Here is a 16,794-nt window from a genome sequence, read left to right on the forward strand (position 1 = left end):
AGGCTATGAGGCTATGCTGTGGCAATGAACCACCCCAAATCCCCAAGGCTTCAAGCAACAAACATCGAGTCCTCTCTCACACTACATGCCTGCAGGGGCAGCAGGGAGCCCTGCTCATCAGTCGCTCAGGACCCAGGTGGACAGAGGCTCTGGCATCCCGTGACACCAGCACTTTCGCCCGAGGCTTCAGCCGAAGACGGCGCTCTGGGCTGCCCCCGCCTAGAAGCAGCTTCAGGCTGCAGCCTCCCACGTCCCTGCCGCGTCTCACCCTGAGGGGATCAGGGGGGCAGGGCAGTCCTCCCTGGGCTAGAACGCAGAGAGCAACTGGCAATACGGGGTTGGGGGCACACATGTCTACCACAGCCAGCCACCACTTTGGTGTTCCAAAATTTTGTTCTCACCTGCTGCCATTTCCTGTCTCCTGGCACTTATGGGTTTACATATTTTTACTATTTTTACTGTCACTTTAGCGTAGCTTAAAGAGCAAGGAGAGATAAACACCAATTCAAGCCACACAACACACCATTCCAAGTAGCCAAAACGCTCCCATTTATGATGTGTGCTTGCCCCTACCCATGTCTCTGATTCTACCACGACTCTGTTCTTTACTCAGAGTCAATCTGCTGCCTAAAGAGAGAGGGGCTCAGCTCGGTGCTCTGTGATGACCTAGAAGGGTGGGAAGGGGGTGGGGGTGGGAGGGAGGCTTAAGAGGAAGGGATATAGCCATATGTATAGCTGATGCACTTTGTTGTAAAGCGGAAACTAACACAACATTGTAAAGCAATTATACTCTAATTTTTTTTTTTTTTTAGAGAGAGAGATGGGTAGACTGTGGGACTTTCAGAACTAGTCATTCATTAACAACATTTTCAAGAAGGGGACTGGAAGGCAGTTCTCAAACATATACCTGGAAAAGAGCCTCTACTAGAAGCAAAGCATTTATAAAGTACTTTTTTTCAGAAAACAATTATTTCCACTCACTGCTGAGCATCTAGTCTGTATTCAGTAAGTCCTTGCTAATGAGCAGTTCTATTTTCGCATTCTGTAGGATTCAGTAGCAAGCAGATGTCAGTTTCCTCCAAGTCAGAGAAAAATGCTCAAGTTCTGAGGGAATTAAAAGTAGTGTGAAGAACAAATTTAGCTATCAGCAGGTATCTCTGGCAGGTAGTAGTACAGGTGGTTTTTATTTCTGTCTATTTGCATCACTGCGGTTTCTGATGATGCTATTTTGAGAATGCACTGCTCCTGTAACAAGAATCCCAGCGCCCCTTCCCCCGGCCTGTTGACCATAACCAGAGTGGGAGAGACCATTCCATGAAACCACACCCATGTTAATATGAGATTTAGCTAGGTCTCTACTCCACAGGGGCTTACATGGAAAAACTACCCACATGATACTTGTCTTTTAAATCAGTGGTTCTTTTTTTTTTAAACATACTCAAGAATCATAGGGAAAATGTACAAAACAAAAACAAAGCAAGGAAAACAAACCCAAAGAACAGATCACTGGACCCCACCTAAGGTATTCTGGTTTGGAAAGGGAAGGTAGTAATGCCATTATTAACAAGTACCTTCCAGAAAGACTTCAGGCCACAGTGCTTTAAATAGTGCTTTTCCATTTTCTACAACAGCATACATGAAATGAGCACTCAGTAAATATTTTTTGATGCTGAGGTGGAAACTAACAGAATGTATACACTTGTATTTCCCCCATAATACCAAAGAGGTAGCAAATGAAGGGATTTCCTATGGCATGACAGATGAAATGGAACCCACAAATTCAGATGGTTTAAAGACAACTGGTGGATTACTTGAAGGCACAGGGTTTTGGGTTTGCTTTGTATTAACTATTAATAACTCAGAAAGCCCTATTCACCAATTTCTTGGTGTTAAGTTGAATTTCTGACAAGATGGGATTCTGAAGCATCACCAACTATTCTAAAATCAATTCTACCTTCTGAATGAAACAACTTGTAAGAGGGTTGTTTTAGTAGTTCAAATGGATAAAAGCAAGCCCCCAGCCCTAGTGGAGGGTGTGTGGTGGGTTCATCACCAGGTTGCAGGGACCAGGTGGTGAAGCAGGTCGTTTCACGGAGCTGGTACAGGTGAGAAAGCTGAAGGAAGAGGCCAGCATCTGTACCGAATGCTCCTGTGGCTTTTTTCCAACAACTTTCCAAGTTTCTAAAAGGATTTAGAACCTGTTCTCCTGCCAGCTCCCTGCTTTTAAAAGCCTGCTCCATTTCTACTACATCTGCAAAAATGCTAGCTGCACTCCATCCCTCCAAGCCAGGAGACACCCGCAGAGACTGGAGGTCACTCAGAATCCTGCATAGGCGCACACCTGTTTTAAACTGAATGTGAAGCGTGGACTACAGAGGGGAAACACTGAGGAGGCTGAACTGACCCAATGCCGCCCCCTGGCTGGGGAGGATGCACATCCTTTTCCAGCCTGTTCCAGCCCTGCCTTAAAGGTGACTGAATCAGCTAACAGCCTTTGTTGAAATTTCACTTAAGTGTTAGTTGCTCAGTCGTGTCCGCCTCTTTGCAACCCCATGGACTCCTATGGCCATGGAATCCTCCAGGCAAGAACACCAGAGTGGGGATATTCCTGATCTGGGAATCGAACCTGGCTCTCATGCATGGTAGGCACATTCTTTACCATCTGAGCCACCAGGGAAGCCCAAGATTTAAAGGTGCCTGTGATTTAATCAGCTAACAGCCAATGTTGATTGTTACTAAAAGAGGAGGCAAATGACATCTCTGACCTGCACAGCGTTTTACCTAAAAGTAAAATGAACAAACAGCTTCCAATAATGGTTTCTCACTCCAAAAGATATACTCAGAAATAGACAGGTGCAATCATAAAATGCAGAATTAAATGAAACCAAATTTAACCTCTTGACCCTTCTTTTACTCCAAGCTCCCATTTTAAATGAAAGTGCTTAAAAATTATTCAAGAGAATGGAAAAGTGAGAGTCAGAGGAGAAAGAATCTTCAGAGTCAGGTAGTGGGGGCAAAGGTTAGCCTTCTTGATTTATTTCTGAGTAGACTGTGACACCCAAGCTTGCTGAGTTATCAAATTTCTTGGTTATTTCAAAAAATGGAAAGTGAAAGGCCGACAAGGCAGCAACAGCTTTCCGTAGCTCTTCACAAGAAAGTAATTTCAGTACAAAAGCATGTCTTTCGTGACGTGAGAAGCTCCTTCTGGTACTACCAGAAATGAAAACTAAGTCACAAAGAAGGGGAAAAAAAAGGCAAACAAACTGTAGACATCCTTTGGCTGGAAAGGGCCCAGAAGAATCTCCTTGATTTCCTCTAAAAAGGCCACTATTCATCCTAAACCTTTAAGGGGTTGATTTAAGACAGTGGTTCTCAAATTGTGGTCCTGGGACCAGCAGCCATCAGCATCATCTAGCAACTTGTAAGTGACAATGCTGAACTTAACGTGAGCCCTGAGATCCCAGAAAACAGCAAAGGTTAAAGACCCCCATCCTCCCATTTCGTTTGTGAATATGCCTTATGCAAAGAACCTCTTTCCGGTAAGACTTGAGTAACTCACAGGTGCCCCTTTGTTTACCTATGACAAGGCCAGACACAGACCCCTCAAATTCCCATTCTTTGCCTGAGAAATGATTAGCTGAACTGATTAGTCAAAACAGAATGCTTATTAACCAACCTTTGATTAAGCTTCTCACCTTCTTCCAGGTACCTGAACTTTTGCCAGTTTACCACCCCTCCTCACCAAACCCTCCTGGGAAAATGCTGTTCTCAGATTAAAACACTATCAAGGGCAGTACGTTCAAGCCATGCTTCATCCCACTTCCTCACATCTTGTCCTTTCAGGCCTTGCTTACTCCTACCTATGAAAGAATCCTCTTTTGCCTAACCCTAGGCTGCAGTCCATGAGGTCGCGAAGAGTCGGACATGACTGAGCGACTTCACTTTCACTTTTCACTTTCATGCACTGGAGAAGGAAATGGCAACCCACTCCAGTGTTCGTGCCTGGAGAATCCCAGGGACAGAGGAGCCTGGTAGGGGGCCGTCTATGGGGTCGCACAGAGTTGGACACGACTGAAGCGACTTAGCAGCAGCAGCAACCCTTGCAGATCCCACAGTTCTGCTACTGCAAGAGTTCTTGTTACAACAGTACCTTCCCAATGAAGTCTCTCCTTCCTCAATCCAGACTTTTTATTTAACGTTGGAAATAAATATTCGCAGGCCCTGCCCCAAATCTAAGTGTGAAACTAGGGGATGGAAAGAGGTGCGTCTGGAAATCAATTTCTGAACAAGTGCTCCAGTAACAGTTTGAGAACCACTGATTTATCGCAACCTCTCAGCACTTAGCTCCTTCCCACCTGGTTTTCGCTCACCAGCTCTTAAGCGCAAGCTGTTTCTGAGCATGCCCAGAGATCATTTCCGTCAAGTCATTTCTAATGACAAATGACGCCACCCAGCGCCCGTCTCCCCACCTGGCCGCGCGTAGAGCTGAGCGAGCCCGAACCCGCACACACTTACATCGCCATCCACCGGCCTCTGGTCGTCACAATCCCTGGTGGGACTAATGTCCTGGCGCATGACCCAGATGGGCTCTTTGGGCTCGTCGGGGGTGTAAGGCGAACGGATGGTCCTGGTTTTCACCTCCTCGATGGCCTCCTTGATGTCCTTGATGGCCAGCGAGATAGCATCCCTCTTCTCCTTGCTGTATCGCTGCACCGCCTCGCCGCCGGGGGCCCGCTGCGGCCCCGCCGGCGCTTGCAGCCCGGGGCTGTCGGGGCGGCCCCCGCCCGGGGTGGGGGCGCGCTCCAGGTCCTGCTCGGCCTCGGGCATGTCCTCGGCCGCCTTGTCGAGGCTTTGCGAACTCATGCTCTGCTTGACCTCGGCCACGATCTGGTCGATGTCCTCCTCCTGCTCATAGCTGTCCATGCGCGGGTAGGGCGCGAACTCGGCCTCCTTCTCCGGGCTGTCGGACTCGCCGTCGGAGCGCTCGTCATAGTGGTGCAGCCGCGCGCCCAGAGCCTCCTGGCGGTAGGCGGCCGCCTCGTCGCGCTCCTGCTCGTACAGCCGCAGACCGTCGCGCGCGTCCAGCTCGGGCGCGTCCCCAATCTCCTCGTACACGTGCTCCTGGAGGCCCCCGTAGTCGGCGTAGGGCTCGGCGTAGGGTTCGTCCTCGCCGCGGTGGAAAAGCCGGTGCGTGTAGACGTAGCCCGAGTAGGCCGCGTTCATGGCCTCCTCGTGCTCCAGCGAGTGGAAGTGCAGGTGGTTGGGCAGCGCGCGGCGGTGCGTGGCCTCGGCGTGCTCGGCCTCCGCCTGTTCAGTGTACTCCTCGGCCTCGGGCCGGTACTGCACAGCGTACGCGCTCTCGTCGTCGGGGTCCTGCGCGCGCTCGGCGTCGTAGCCGTCGCGGGCCGCGGCGATCACGTCGCCCTCGGCCGTGTCCGTGTGGTTGTGGAAGCCGCTCTCCGTGCTGGCCGAGCGCGCCAGGCACTCCCCACGCTCCTCTTCTTCCTGCTGCTGCTGCTGCCCAGGCTGGGCGCGAGGGTCTTCGACGGCGCGCCGGCGCCGGGGGCGACCCGCATAGTGCTGCTGCTGCTGCTCCTCCTCCACTTCGGGGTGCTCCAGGTCGGCCTCCACCGACTCGTTCACCTCCCCGCCTGCCGCCTCGTCCGTCACCTCCACCTCCGCGGCCCCCTCCAAGTGGTTCATGGTGGGCGTCGGGGACGGCTGGGAGAGAGGCTGGGCCGGCTCACTGCGCTCTCATTTTGCTCCACCCGGCTGGAAAAACAAGAAGGGGGAGGGGCTATTACGTGGTTCAGACTGTAGGCAGAAGCCGAGTACCAAGATAATCATAAAAACAGCTGTTATTGATCTCGTCTGAATCGCGGTCAATTAAAAAGTGATTGCAAATTTAGGCTCAAGCTGACACCACATAGTTCATCATCTTCGTAGCACGTGTTGTAATTTGTAATTACATGTCTCCTTGTTTCATTGCTTACTGGCTTTCTCTCTTCCCCACCCCTCAGACCGACAGCCTTCTGAGCCTTTAAGTTCCCCACCGCGCTTACTATTCAGGTTCTGTTTCTGATGCATATGAATAGAGAGTACTACCAAATTGAATGAGCCAATTGACACATTTTCCATCTGCTAAGGGATAAATCTCTCTAAATTAAACTAGGATCCTTGATACTTTAGAAACTATTTTTTAAAATAAATTTCAAGGGAAAAAAGGACTTTCCTGGTGATCCCGTGGTTAGGACTCCGTGCTTTCACTGCAGGGGGAAAGGGTTCAATCCCTGGTTGGGGGATCTAGGATCCTGCATGCTGCGGGGGCCAGGGAGAAGGAGTATTTCAAGGAGGAAAAAAGCCTTGGGATGTTTTGAATCCATTGCTGTCAGTACAGATATGCAGCCATTCTGAGGGAGGCTTCAGCCATCAATGGGTTCTCATCCTGGCATTACTGGCTCTGTCAACTACCGTTAAGTGGTTTAATTTTCTGAACCTCCACCATGAGACTGGACTCATTTCCTGCGGCAGGATGTTAACAGCTACTACGCAGAGTAAAAAGGCTCCCTGCTCAAGTAGTTTGGGAGATGCTGACTTCAGTTGGCTTTCCTTGTGAATATGCAAGGAGAGGAAGATGCAGGGTGCAGGGGTTACCCAACTTGTCTGGCTGGGAAAAACCTTTTCCCTAGAGGCCAGAGTTCTGACGACTGCACTTAAAACACTAATATTCTGATTTCTAACAGTCGCTCCCTCATACACTCTGGATCTAAAATTCTTCGATTCTGTAAGTTAGCATTATAGCTGATACTTTATAACATGCTAACTTCTTTAAAATACGGGTATGTCTCTTTCCCTGTTTCCAGAGGGACTTGTGACTGCAGAGGTGGCTTTGGTTTCAACCACTCTCAAATTTGGTATTTGGTAAATTTAGTATTTTGGTTTCTTTTTATCCAAAATAGCTTTATAGCATAATCTGCATACAGTGTATGGAAATAATTGCAGGGGATGTAAAGAGCAACAAAAACAGGCAGGATCCCCATGATTTTAATGCAGTTGTGGTAAATGGGTTCAATGTGTGTAAACTTTCCTTAGTGTCCTTTCGGGGGGCTCATTTTACAAAAGGACAAAATTGGGAAATGAACTCTTTAATGTAAGAGCAGAAAGCTCCAGGAGGACCAGGGACATCTAATGGACTCTAATATTAGGATGCATTATATTCTACTCAACTCCCACCGTAACGATCGCAATTTCCTTCAAGCACTATGATGGCCCCAGTAGTAAAGGAGGCCATTTTGGAGCTGCCAAGTTCATCTTAAAGCAGTAGTTACCATCTTTACCCCCTTCTTTGATGGATCCACCCCTGACTAACACTCACTAGAAAACAATAATGGTTTAGCAGAGATGATCAATCCTTACTGCTCTCCTCCTTGACAAGAGTCCCACTTCACACAAATTAGACCCATTCTTCTTCGAAAAATTGTGGCTTCCTCTTATTTAACCCCTGAGAATGGTGACTGTGGACAAGGTATAGGAAAGTTTTCTAAGTACGTATTTCTGTTCAGACCAGATGGATGGTTAATGCACGTAACAGAAGAGGCAAATATTGGTGCTGACAGCGCCCAGGTTTCATGCCTCCAGTGGTGCATGAAAAACAAATATTCAATTCCATTCAAGGCATGGACAAGAACAGTCTATCCAAGTTTCCCTCGTAAGGACTCTCTGGAAAAGACAACAGATAAAAACCACACTCACGTTGAAATCTAAGTCTGCTGAGAACAAAGCAAGCGTTCATAATGGAGGGATACAAAACATGCCAGATACTTCCCTGGGTACTGTTACCCTGCAGTGTGTCAGCTGTGTGTAGTTAGAGATGCAATGACCACCATCCAAAACACATGAGCAGGCCAGCAATTCATAATAACCATGTGCAGAACTGACCAAAACCCTACTTTCAGTGAAAATGGCACTTTCTTTTCTAGCCTGATGAAAATCTATTGATATATGTATCAAAAAGAAAGTTTATTCTGGGTTAAAATCATGTCTGACCAGGAAATAGTGCTGTCTTATAGAGCACTGATTGATCCACAGACAATGCGATTTCTGTGCATGTCCATACACTGAGTCACGTAAAGAAAGTGACCAAAACACAGTTATTTGGGGGAAATATGTTAAACTAAGGTAGTTTTGATACACTGAAGCTTTCCTTTCACTGGGTGTATGGTCCTTATACCCCTTCCCCAGCTTCAGGGGAATGTTCACACACAGTGAACCATCCTGGTTTCAAGAATATAGTTTGGGTTATAGTGTTGGCAGCATGTTAATTAATAACAGGCATCAATTTGAGGGATTCCCTAGGACAAAGGCAACTACCAACTTTTAAAGATGGAGCTGACACTGGTGGTCAGGTCCATCGGTAGCACACAAGAGGACTGACCCTATACCTTGGCAAATTTGCTTACTTAAAAAACCTCACTCAAGTTGTTTTCTTTTTCTTTTTGTTAAGAATCCCAGGTTATTGTAGGATTATATTATTGGTACCACTTTTTTGAAAAGAAATTTGGCAAGATGAATTAAAATCTTCAAAAGGTAATATACCTTTGCCCCAGTAATTCTACTTATAGAAATCTCAAAGGAAAAATGCAGATACGGACAAAGATATTTCTCATGCTATTTGCTTAAAAGGCAAAGATAAACATTAAATATTAAGCACTAGCATTAAGTATCAATAAGTACAGAGCTAATAAGCACTTTAGCATATTGCAGTCCAGGAAGGTGTGGGGGGACCTTCTGGCTGGGTAGCTCTACCTGGAGTTCCCATGGCACCCAACCTCTACCTGCCACAGCTGAACAAAACATGCCTCCTCAACCTCCTTCCCCATCCCAGCTCCCAAACCTGGCACCCTATCCCCACCCCCGTATTTCCTGTACAGGTGAAAGGCACCACCAAGTTCCCAATCCAGGAATTATTATTGACTTGTCTCTTTCCCTCACCTCCTTTCCCAAACTGATGACCAAGTCCATTGTCTTAACAACTCTCGCATCATCCTCGGTGCCGCTACATTGTCTTGGTCTCTCTTGCCTACGAAATTATTTCCTTAACTAATTTCTCAGTCTCCTCTGATCCATCTGTACGACTGCTAACCTGCTCATCTTTCTAAATACAGACCTGAATCCCATAACCCTGTTTCTTAAACTCTTCAGTGACCCTCCTCTGTGTAGTACGGGGTGAAAGTGCTTAGCTATCTACCACACATTACTAGGCATTTTCCACACAATGACTTATTTAATCCTCCCACTAGCCTACGAAGAACGTACTCTCCTATTGTCTTTACAGAGATTATTGTCAGCTCTTTTAAAAATGAGGGAATGGAGGCAAGTGGCATTAGGTGATTGCCCAGTGCTGCACCTGGCAGGACTGGTGTCTGATCCGTACTTTCTGGCTCTAGGCTCTGGGTGCTGGAGTCCTACTCCTGATGCTTCATCAAACAAATGAAGCCACATCTCTCCTCCAGCCTCATCTTCATGCTTCATCTGTATCCTGCAGTCTAATACCCAGAGTCCTGACACTGACCCTAGCTGCCTTCCCTATCCTAACATATTTTTTCACTTATAATTTTTTGCTGGTGAATCTGTCTTATCTTCCCCAAAGCAAGGGGAAGTCACTTCCTACCTAATGAGTGTCTATTACATGTCAGCCTCCAGGCAATATTCTGGGCATAAAGGCAGAGTAGTGGCCGAGCTAGAAAGGCTGCTCTGTTTTTGCGAAGACCCCATTCTAATGCATGGGGGTGAAGGGGAAGGAGAGGGGGAAGAGACAATGATTATGTTAATAAGTAAATCAGATAACATCGGAAAACAAAAAGCCTTATGAAGAAAATGAAACAGGGTGATGGCAGAGAAACTGACTGAGGAGAGAGGGTTATAGAGTGGCCAGAGGAAGTGATTTTGGAGCTGAGGCCTGAATGATAAAGAAAGAGCCAAGTAAAGATCCGAGGGCAGGGCCTTGAGGTGAGAAAGGACTTGCTGTGTTCAAAGACAGAAATAATGTTTGTGAACTGAGTAAGAGATGATGTGCTAGGAGATGAGGGTGGAGAGATGGGAAGGGCCAGCAGGGCAGGGCCTGGTACATCACAGCAAAGCTATTTCAAGTGCGCTGGCACGCTACTGGGCTTCTCTGGTGGCTCAGATGGTAAAGAATCTGCCTGCAATGCAGGGTTTGACCTAGGTTCGATCCTTGTGTCAGGAAGATGCCCTGGAGAAGGGAACTGCTACCCACTCTAGCATTCTTGCCTGGAGAATTCCATGGACAGAGGAGCCTGGTGGGCTACAGTCCGCGGGCATGGTACTGGGGAAGGTTTAAGCAGGGGAATAATAAAATCTGATTAACCCTTCCCATCATCCTCACTGAACTCTATCTAAATAAAATATCATAACAACTGTTGTTCTGAGTAGTAATTCTTTATAAATATGAAATCCTTGAGAAAAGTGTGCAGGTCATTTATGTTTGATTCCCCAGTGCCAAGTACAGAGCAAACATTGTAGGTAGTCAATAAATTGTTAGTGATTAAAAAGAAAATAATTATCTTCCCACTTTTCAATATCAGGGGCCTTGTGGACGTTGCCATGCTCAGCCTTTTGAGAACTCATTTCTTCTTTCCATCTTGAATCTCTGCTGCCCTCATCCACCCCTGCAACCTTCTCTACCTTCTTTTGATGCTTTAAGTGCCCAAAGAACTCCGGTGATTCAACATTTGCCTGCATTTGAGGGTGTTGATCCAGTAGTAGGCACTGTGCAAGGTGGGGGGATGCAAGTTTCTAAACCATGGTCCCAGCCTTCAAGGGCAGACAAGCTTCAGTAATTGTAATACCTGGTGATGAATGCAAAGCAGAAGCAGGTCCAAGCTACAGAAGGAAGCTAGAGTTAAAACAACCACCACTGCGTCACCTTTGTGAATCATGTAAGTGCTGCTGTTCTTACAGGTTCTGGAATTTCACAGCTCATAAAGTCCTAGGAACTAAGGCTTAAGCGATGACTGCTATTATCTAGCCAGAGTCCTTGATTATGACCCCTGTGCCTCCAGAGGCTGGGAGAGTAGAAGGGAGGAGTTACAGCTGGTTGAAGAAAATCCCTCCCCTTCTACAAAAAGGCTGGGTGACCTGGATGACACAGGCAAGGCAGATCCCTCTGCAGGCACGACCATGTAACATGAAAAGGAGGTGCTGTGGCATCTTGGCTGCAGGGGTCAGGGAATCCAGGTTGTAGTGAAGCACTGGTGGCTTTTCTGGCTCCTGGTTCTAGAATGTTCTACAGCTGAGTTGGAAAAAGTGAATAAAAGGAGGGAATCCATTGCAGCACACCATTTAGAAATAAAGCATTTCATGATTCAGCAGTTGAACCCAGGCAGCTCATAACGTTAGCTGAGGCTCATGTTGGTTTGGGATGAAAAGAAGGGGAGGCTATAAATTACTTTGGTTGATCTGTCCTTATGTAGTTGTTAAGAAGGCTTTCCAATAGACTGTCCCTTTTAACACATTCAGAAGTAGTTTTAGTAGTTCAGTAGTCAGACTGAAGACGAAATGTAAACAGTAGCAAAAGGAATGACACAGGCTTGTTAATCTGGAGAGCGCTGTGTGTGTGGGGGGAGGGGTGGAGCAGTGATGCAGTTGTAGGGAAGACACACGAAGGTGGAGGGGAGAAGAAGGTCTGCACTGGCCATTCTTTCCTCTGGAAAAGCTAGAATGAACAAAACGATTCCATTTATATAAGTTTTTACACTTTTGCATGTATTTAAAGTATAAGAGTACAACTGCTTCTCATGGACTTAATGAACGCTGCTGGTCTTCCCCTGCTGGAGTTGGAAGGGAAGTCCTATATCTTGGGACTGCATGCACGCAAGAGTGCTCAGCTGCTCAGTCGTATCCGATTCTTTGTGACCCTATGGACTGTAGCCTGTCAGGCTCCTCTGTCCATGGGATTCTCCAGGCAGCCTGTCCTAATCCACCAGCACACACACTGTTCCAGTCAACATGACGTCTGACATCAAGCCATTGGAGGGGCCGTCGCTGACACTGAGACTGTTATTGATAATTTCCATAGAAACAGCTTGCCAAACAAGATTATGTCCTATATGTAATGTAGACACACACACACACACACACACACACATACTCGGCATAGGTTGGGAGATTAATGGTTTTCATTCAAGGAAAAAAAAAAAAGATGAGAGAATAGGAATACCCAGGTATTCTTATCTACCTTCCCTATTGTATAAATGGGTTTCCCTTCCATGAGTGAAATCAGTCATGAAACATCTACTATGGAATCCAAAGGACATTAAGAACCCCACTCAAATCATCAGCTTTTCTAAACAAAACACATCTATTTATAAGAGTAACATAAAAGACAGAAATATAAAAGACTAGAATTCATTAAAGTTTAATCTCCTTTGAATCATCCAGAAATTAAATTTAATGATACCGGGAGCCAAGATGGATATGGAATACACATTTCACCTTCCTAAAATCATTGTCAGTTTAAACAAGCTCACGTGGTCAGAAAAAGCCTCCCCACACAGAATTATCTTGCCTCAACAAACTATTATTTTGTTTTCTCTGATATCCTTGTGCCTGAAATTGTGAACTATGGCTTGGCAGATTGTACTGGTAATGGTTTCAGAGTGAGCTGAGTACCAGATGTCAACCAGGGTGAGGTCTCTGTGGTTGGAACTCAGGGCTGTATCCTCAACCCTGTGCAGCTTTGATGAAGACACGGGGGTTGGACATCTTCCATTTCTCTCTCCAGATTCACTCTGCACCTTCCCTTCCCTACTCTGTTCCCTGCAAGGCTGGCCTCTTTGGGTGGCATCAACAGCTCCCTATTCCTCTGGCTTCTGTTTGGGCTTGGCCAATGGAAAGCTCTGGTGGATCTTCCCATTTCCTGATCTTCCATTCAGGGACTTGTGTTCCTTCTCTGTGGACAGACTGCTCCAATGTTGGCTGCCTCACCACCTTAGATACTCATTTTTTTTTGGATTAAGAATGCCAATGACATCTGGATGGCCACTCGTTGATCCCTTAGAGATAGTAGACTGCCTGCTAGACTACATGTCTGACCATACTGTAGCTGAATTTGCCTTCTAGCACCTGCCCAGCACAGGTTAGTGAGTCCTGGGCCTTCTCAACAAGCCATGGTACACTGGATACTTGCATGTTTCAAGGCCACTGCCATTGCTCAAAACACTTTGGCCACTCCTTTACAGGAACAACTTTTGAATTTAATTTATGGGGTTTGAGGTTACCAGAAAATTGTTCTCAATATTCTATTCTAATATTTAGTCATATTGACTTTTGACTTTAAAGGATTATCCCCCACCTTATTTACAAGAGTTGGCTATAAATGGTGCTTATTAGTTTTCAAATACCAAGTTTATCCCTAATAGATCTTCCTGTCACTCACTATATTTAATTAGCTATTTTAGTGGTTAAGGGGCTTCCTAGGTGGCACTAGCGGTAAAGAACCCACCTGCCAATGCAGGAGACACAAGAGATGCGAGTTCGATCCCTGGGTGGGAAAGATCCCCTGGAGGAGGGTGTGGCAACCCACTCCAGCACTCTTGCTTGGAGAATCCCATGGACAGAGAAGCTTGGTGGGCTACAGTCTATAGGATTGCAAAGAGTCAGACAGAACTAAAGTGACTTAGCAGGCAGGCTGGCAGGTAGTGGTTAAGAAGATAGGTGTGGGTGAAAGACTGCCTGAATTTGCATTCTAGTTTTATCTTTCAACTTACTAGTTCTTTGACTTTGAATGACTTAATCACCGAAAATGCTCTCATTTTACCATTTCTAAAACCAGTATGTGTGCTTAGTCACTCAGTCGTGTCTGACTCTTTGTGACCCTATATATTGTAGCCTGGCAGGCTCCTCTGTCCATGGGGATTCTCTAGGCAAAAATACTGGAGTGAGTTGCCATGCCTTCTTCCAGGGGATCTTCCCAACCCAGGGATCAAACCCAGGTCTCCTGCATTACAGGTGGACTCTTTACTGTCTGAGTCACCCAGGTAGCCCAGTATATGAGTGTTAGTCGCTCAGTTGTGTCTGACTCTTTGTGACCCTACATATTGTAGCCCATCAGATGCCTCTGTCCATGGAATTCTCCAGGCAAGAAAACTGGAGTGGGTTGCCATTCCCTTCTCCAGGGGATCTTCTCAACCCAAGAATCAAACCTGGGTCTCCCACATTGTAGGCATATTCTTTATCATCTGAGCCACTCATGGTTACTGGGTAATACAAATTAATATATATATATAATACTTAGAACAATGTCTGATATGTTGTAAGGGTTGTTTAACATCCATTACTGCATTTTCTCACACACTATAGTTAGTATTGAGCAGACAATACAGCATTTTTAAAAAGCAAAATAAGTTAATATAAATGACTAGGGTACATGGTTTACTTACATTTATTAATATTACCCTTTCCTAAATAAGGCTATATAGGGGTGGAAAACATATAATTAAGCTGCTGCTGCTGCTGCTGCTGCTGTCGTGTCAGTCGTGTCCGACTCTGTGTGACCCCACAGATGGCAGCCCACCAGGCTCCTCTGTCTCTGGGATTCTCCAGGCAAGAACACTGGAGTGGGTTGCCATCTCCTTCTCCAAAGCATGAAAGTGAAAAGTGAAAGTGAAGTCGCTCAGTCGTGTCTGACTCTTAGCGACCCCATGGACTGCAGCCTACCAGGCTCCTCCGTCCATGGGATTTTCCAGGCAAGAGTACTGGAGTGGGGTGCCATTGCCTTCTCTGAAGTTAAGCTACCTTTAACCAATTTTGAAACAGGCTGGATATAAATAAATCCATCAAATAATCACAAATGCTGTACTACATGTAGGCCAATAAATGTGGTGTTTTACATGCTGCTGCTGCTGTTGCGTCAGTCGTGTCCGACTCTGTGTGCCCCATAGACGGCAGCCCACCAGGCTCCTGTCCCTGGGATTCTCCAGGCAAGAATACTGGAGTGGGTTGCCATTTCCTTCTCCAATGCATGAAAATGAAAAGTGAAAGTGAGGTCGCTCAGTCGTGTCCAACTTAGCGACCCCATGGACTGTAGCCCACCAGGCTCCTCCATCCATGGGATTTCCCAGGCAGGAGTACTGCAGTGGGGTGCCATCACCTTCTCCGGTGTTTTACATACTATATTTCTAACCCTCACAACAGCCTCAGTGGGAATTATTATCTCTAATTGCTAATTTTGAAGCAGAAGCTAAGGTAGCTTAAATAATTTGTCCAAGGTCACTCAGAGCCAGAAGTGAAGGTAGATCCCTCTGGCTTTTTGCTGTTCTTCCTATTACATTGCACTGCACTCATAAAGTGATGTGATTGATTTTTTTTAAACAAACATCTAAATTGGTATAATCCCTTTTGAAATAGTCACCTTGGCAGACTCTATACTTACATGTTCCAAGGGCACTGTCTTTGCTCAAAATACTTTAGCCACTCCTTTATTGGAACTGGTTTCAAAGTTAGTTTGAGGTATTTGAAGCTACCAGCAAACTGTTTTCAATATTCTATAGTCATATCCAGTCACATCTGATGTTTGACCTCAGAGGGTGTCATCCAAATTTATCTTCCACTTTATTTACAGAATTTGGCTGTGAGTGCTGTTTGATGATCTCCAAATACAAATCCATCTCTAAAGAACGAAGATGTGCGACAGCCAAGATTATTAAAAAGACTCTGTTTGGGCTCTGAAATCTACTCCAATAGAGGGCTTTAAATATTGTTTTGGCCAATGGCCACGTTTTTCACATCTGCTTTTATCCTTGCAGAGTAAACAGAGGAACTGAGGCCATTTGAAGCAATACATTCTTGTGTGATGGCTACAAAATCAGGTTCATTATTTTCATCCACCTTGAAATCTGTATAATCGTGGCTAACACTAAACAGGCAGGAAAATTAATTCACTCACTTGGATGAATTTAGTTACTCCAACCTCAAAGCTCTGATCACAACCCCGCCTTTGATGAAAGAGAAAATTTTGAATGGATGCAGATTACCTGATTGTCTGGCTCTTTGTCTAACACTCTAACAATCAAATCATTCATTTATCATTTTGGTTTCAGTAAAATGCATGAAAGAAGCTTAAGATAATCATGCAAACTCAGAGGGAAAATCTTGTCAATTTTATAGAAAACTCAAGGGACATTGTCTGGAAATCAAAGCTGATTAAAAGTCTATCTGCATTTTTGGGAAATGACCCTGGTACAAAATCAGACATAGCCACATAATCCATATTGACTGCGGGTTACACAAAATTGGCATTTTCCCTCCATTATAATCCCTCTTTTTCATGGCCCATACATAACTTCCTTTCCTCACTCTCCCCTGCATTTACTATCTCTGTGGTACACGACATTCACTTCTGGGGTGCTAATCGCCAGTTACAATCAACTTGAACCATTTTCCTGGTATTTCTTTTCTGTTATACAGTAAGCCATGGACACACCACACTTTCATATTAAAGACAGTAAATCTCTAAAATCAGTTCAGCCATGTTAGTTTTCAGAGGCTCATCACTTCATCCCGGAAACGGGAAATACTGGCTCAGGATGAATTGAACAGTAATTCATTAAAATATAGTCCTTCCTTTGAGACGATACTATCTCAAATTTACCGCTACTATCACTTTTACAAATTATTTGGCTCATGAGGAAGTCAGTTAACTTGCTTCTCTCTATTCCCTCAAGTTTTCTGTAATTTCCTCTAACATTTTCCTTCCCAAAAATTAATGCCAGAATG

The 16,794-nt window shown here is 45.5% G+C and overlaps 1 protein-coding gene across 1 annotated transcript in view; it reads right to left on the bottom strand.

Annotated features, from left to right (window-relative positions):
• APBA1 (amyloid beta precursor protein binding family A member 1) overlaps nt 1–5,703 on the bottom strand; it is an 81,859-nt gene extending 76,156 nt beyond the window's left edge. The window contains exon 1 of the mRNA XM_068974432.1: nt 4,516–5,703. Within this exon, the coding sequence (XP_068830533.1) occupies nt 4,516–5,703 (1,188 nt within the window). The remainder of the gene's footprint in view (nt 1–4,515) is intronic.
• Nucleotides 5,704–16,794: the final 11,091 nt, after the last annotated feature.

This window comes from Capricornis sumatraensis, chromosome 6 (assembly GCF_032405125.1).
Source record: "Capricornis sumatraensis isolate serow.1 chromosome 6, serow.2, whole genome shotgun sequence".
In the NCBI taxonomy this organism is placed as follows: Eukaryota; Metazoa; Chordata; class Mammalia; order Artiodactyla; family Bovidae; genus Capricornis; species Capricornis sumatraensis.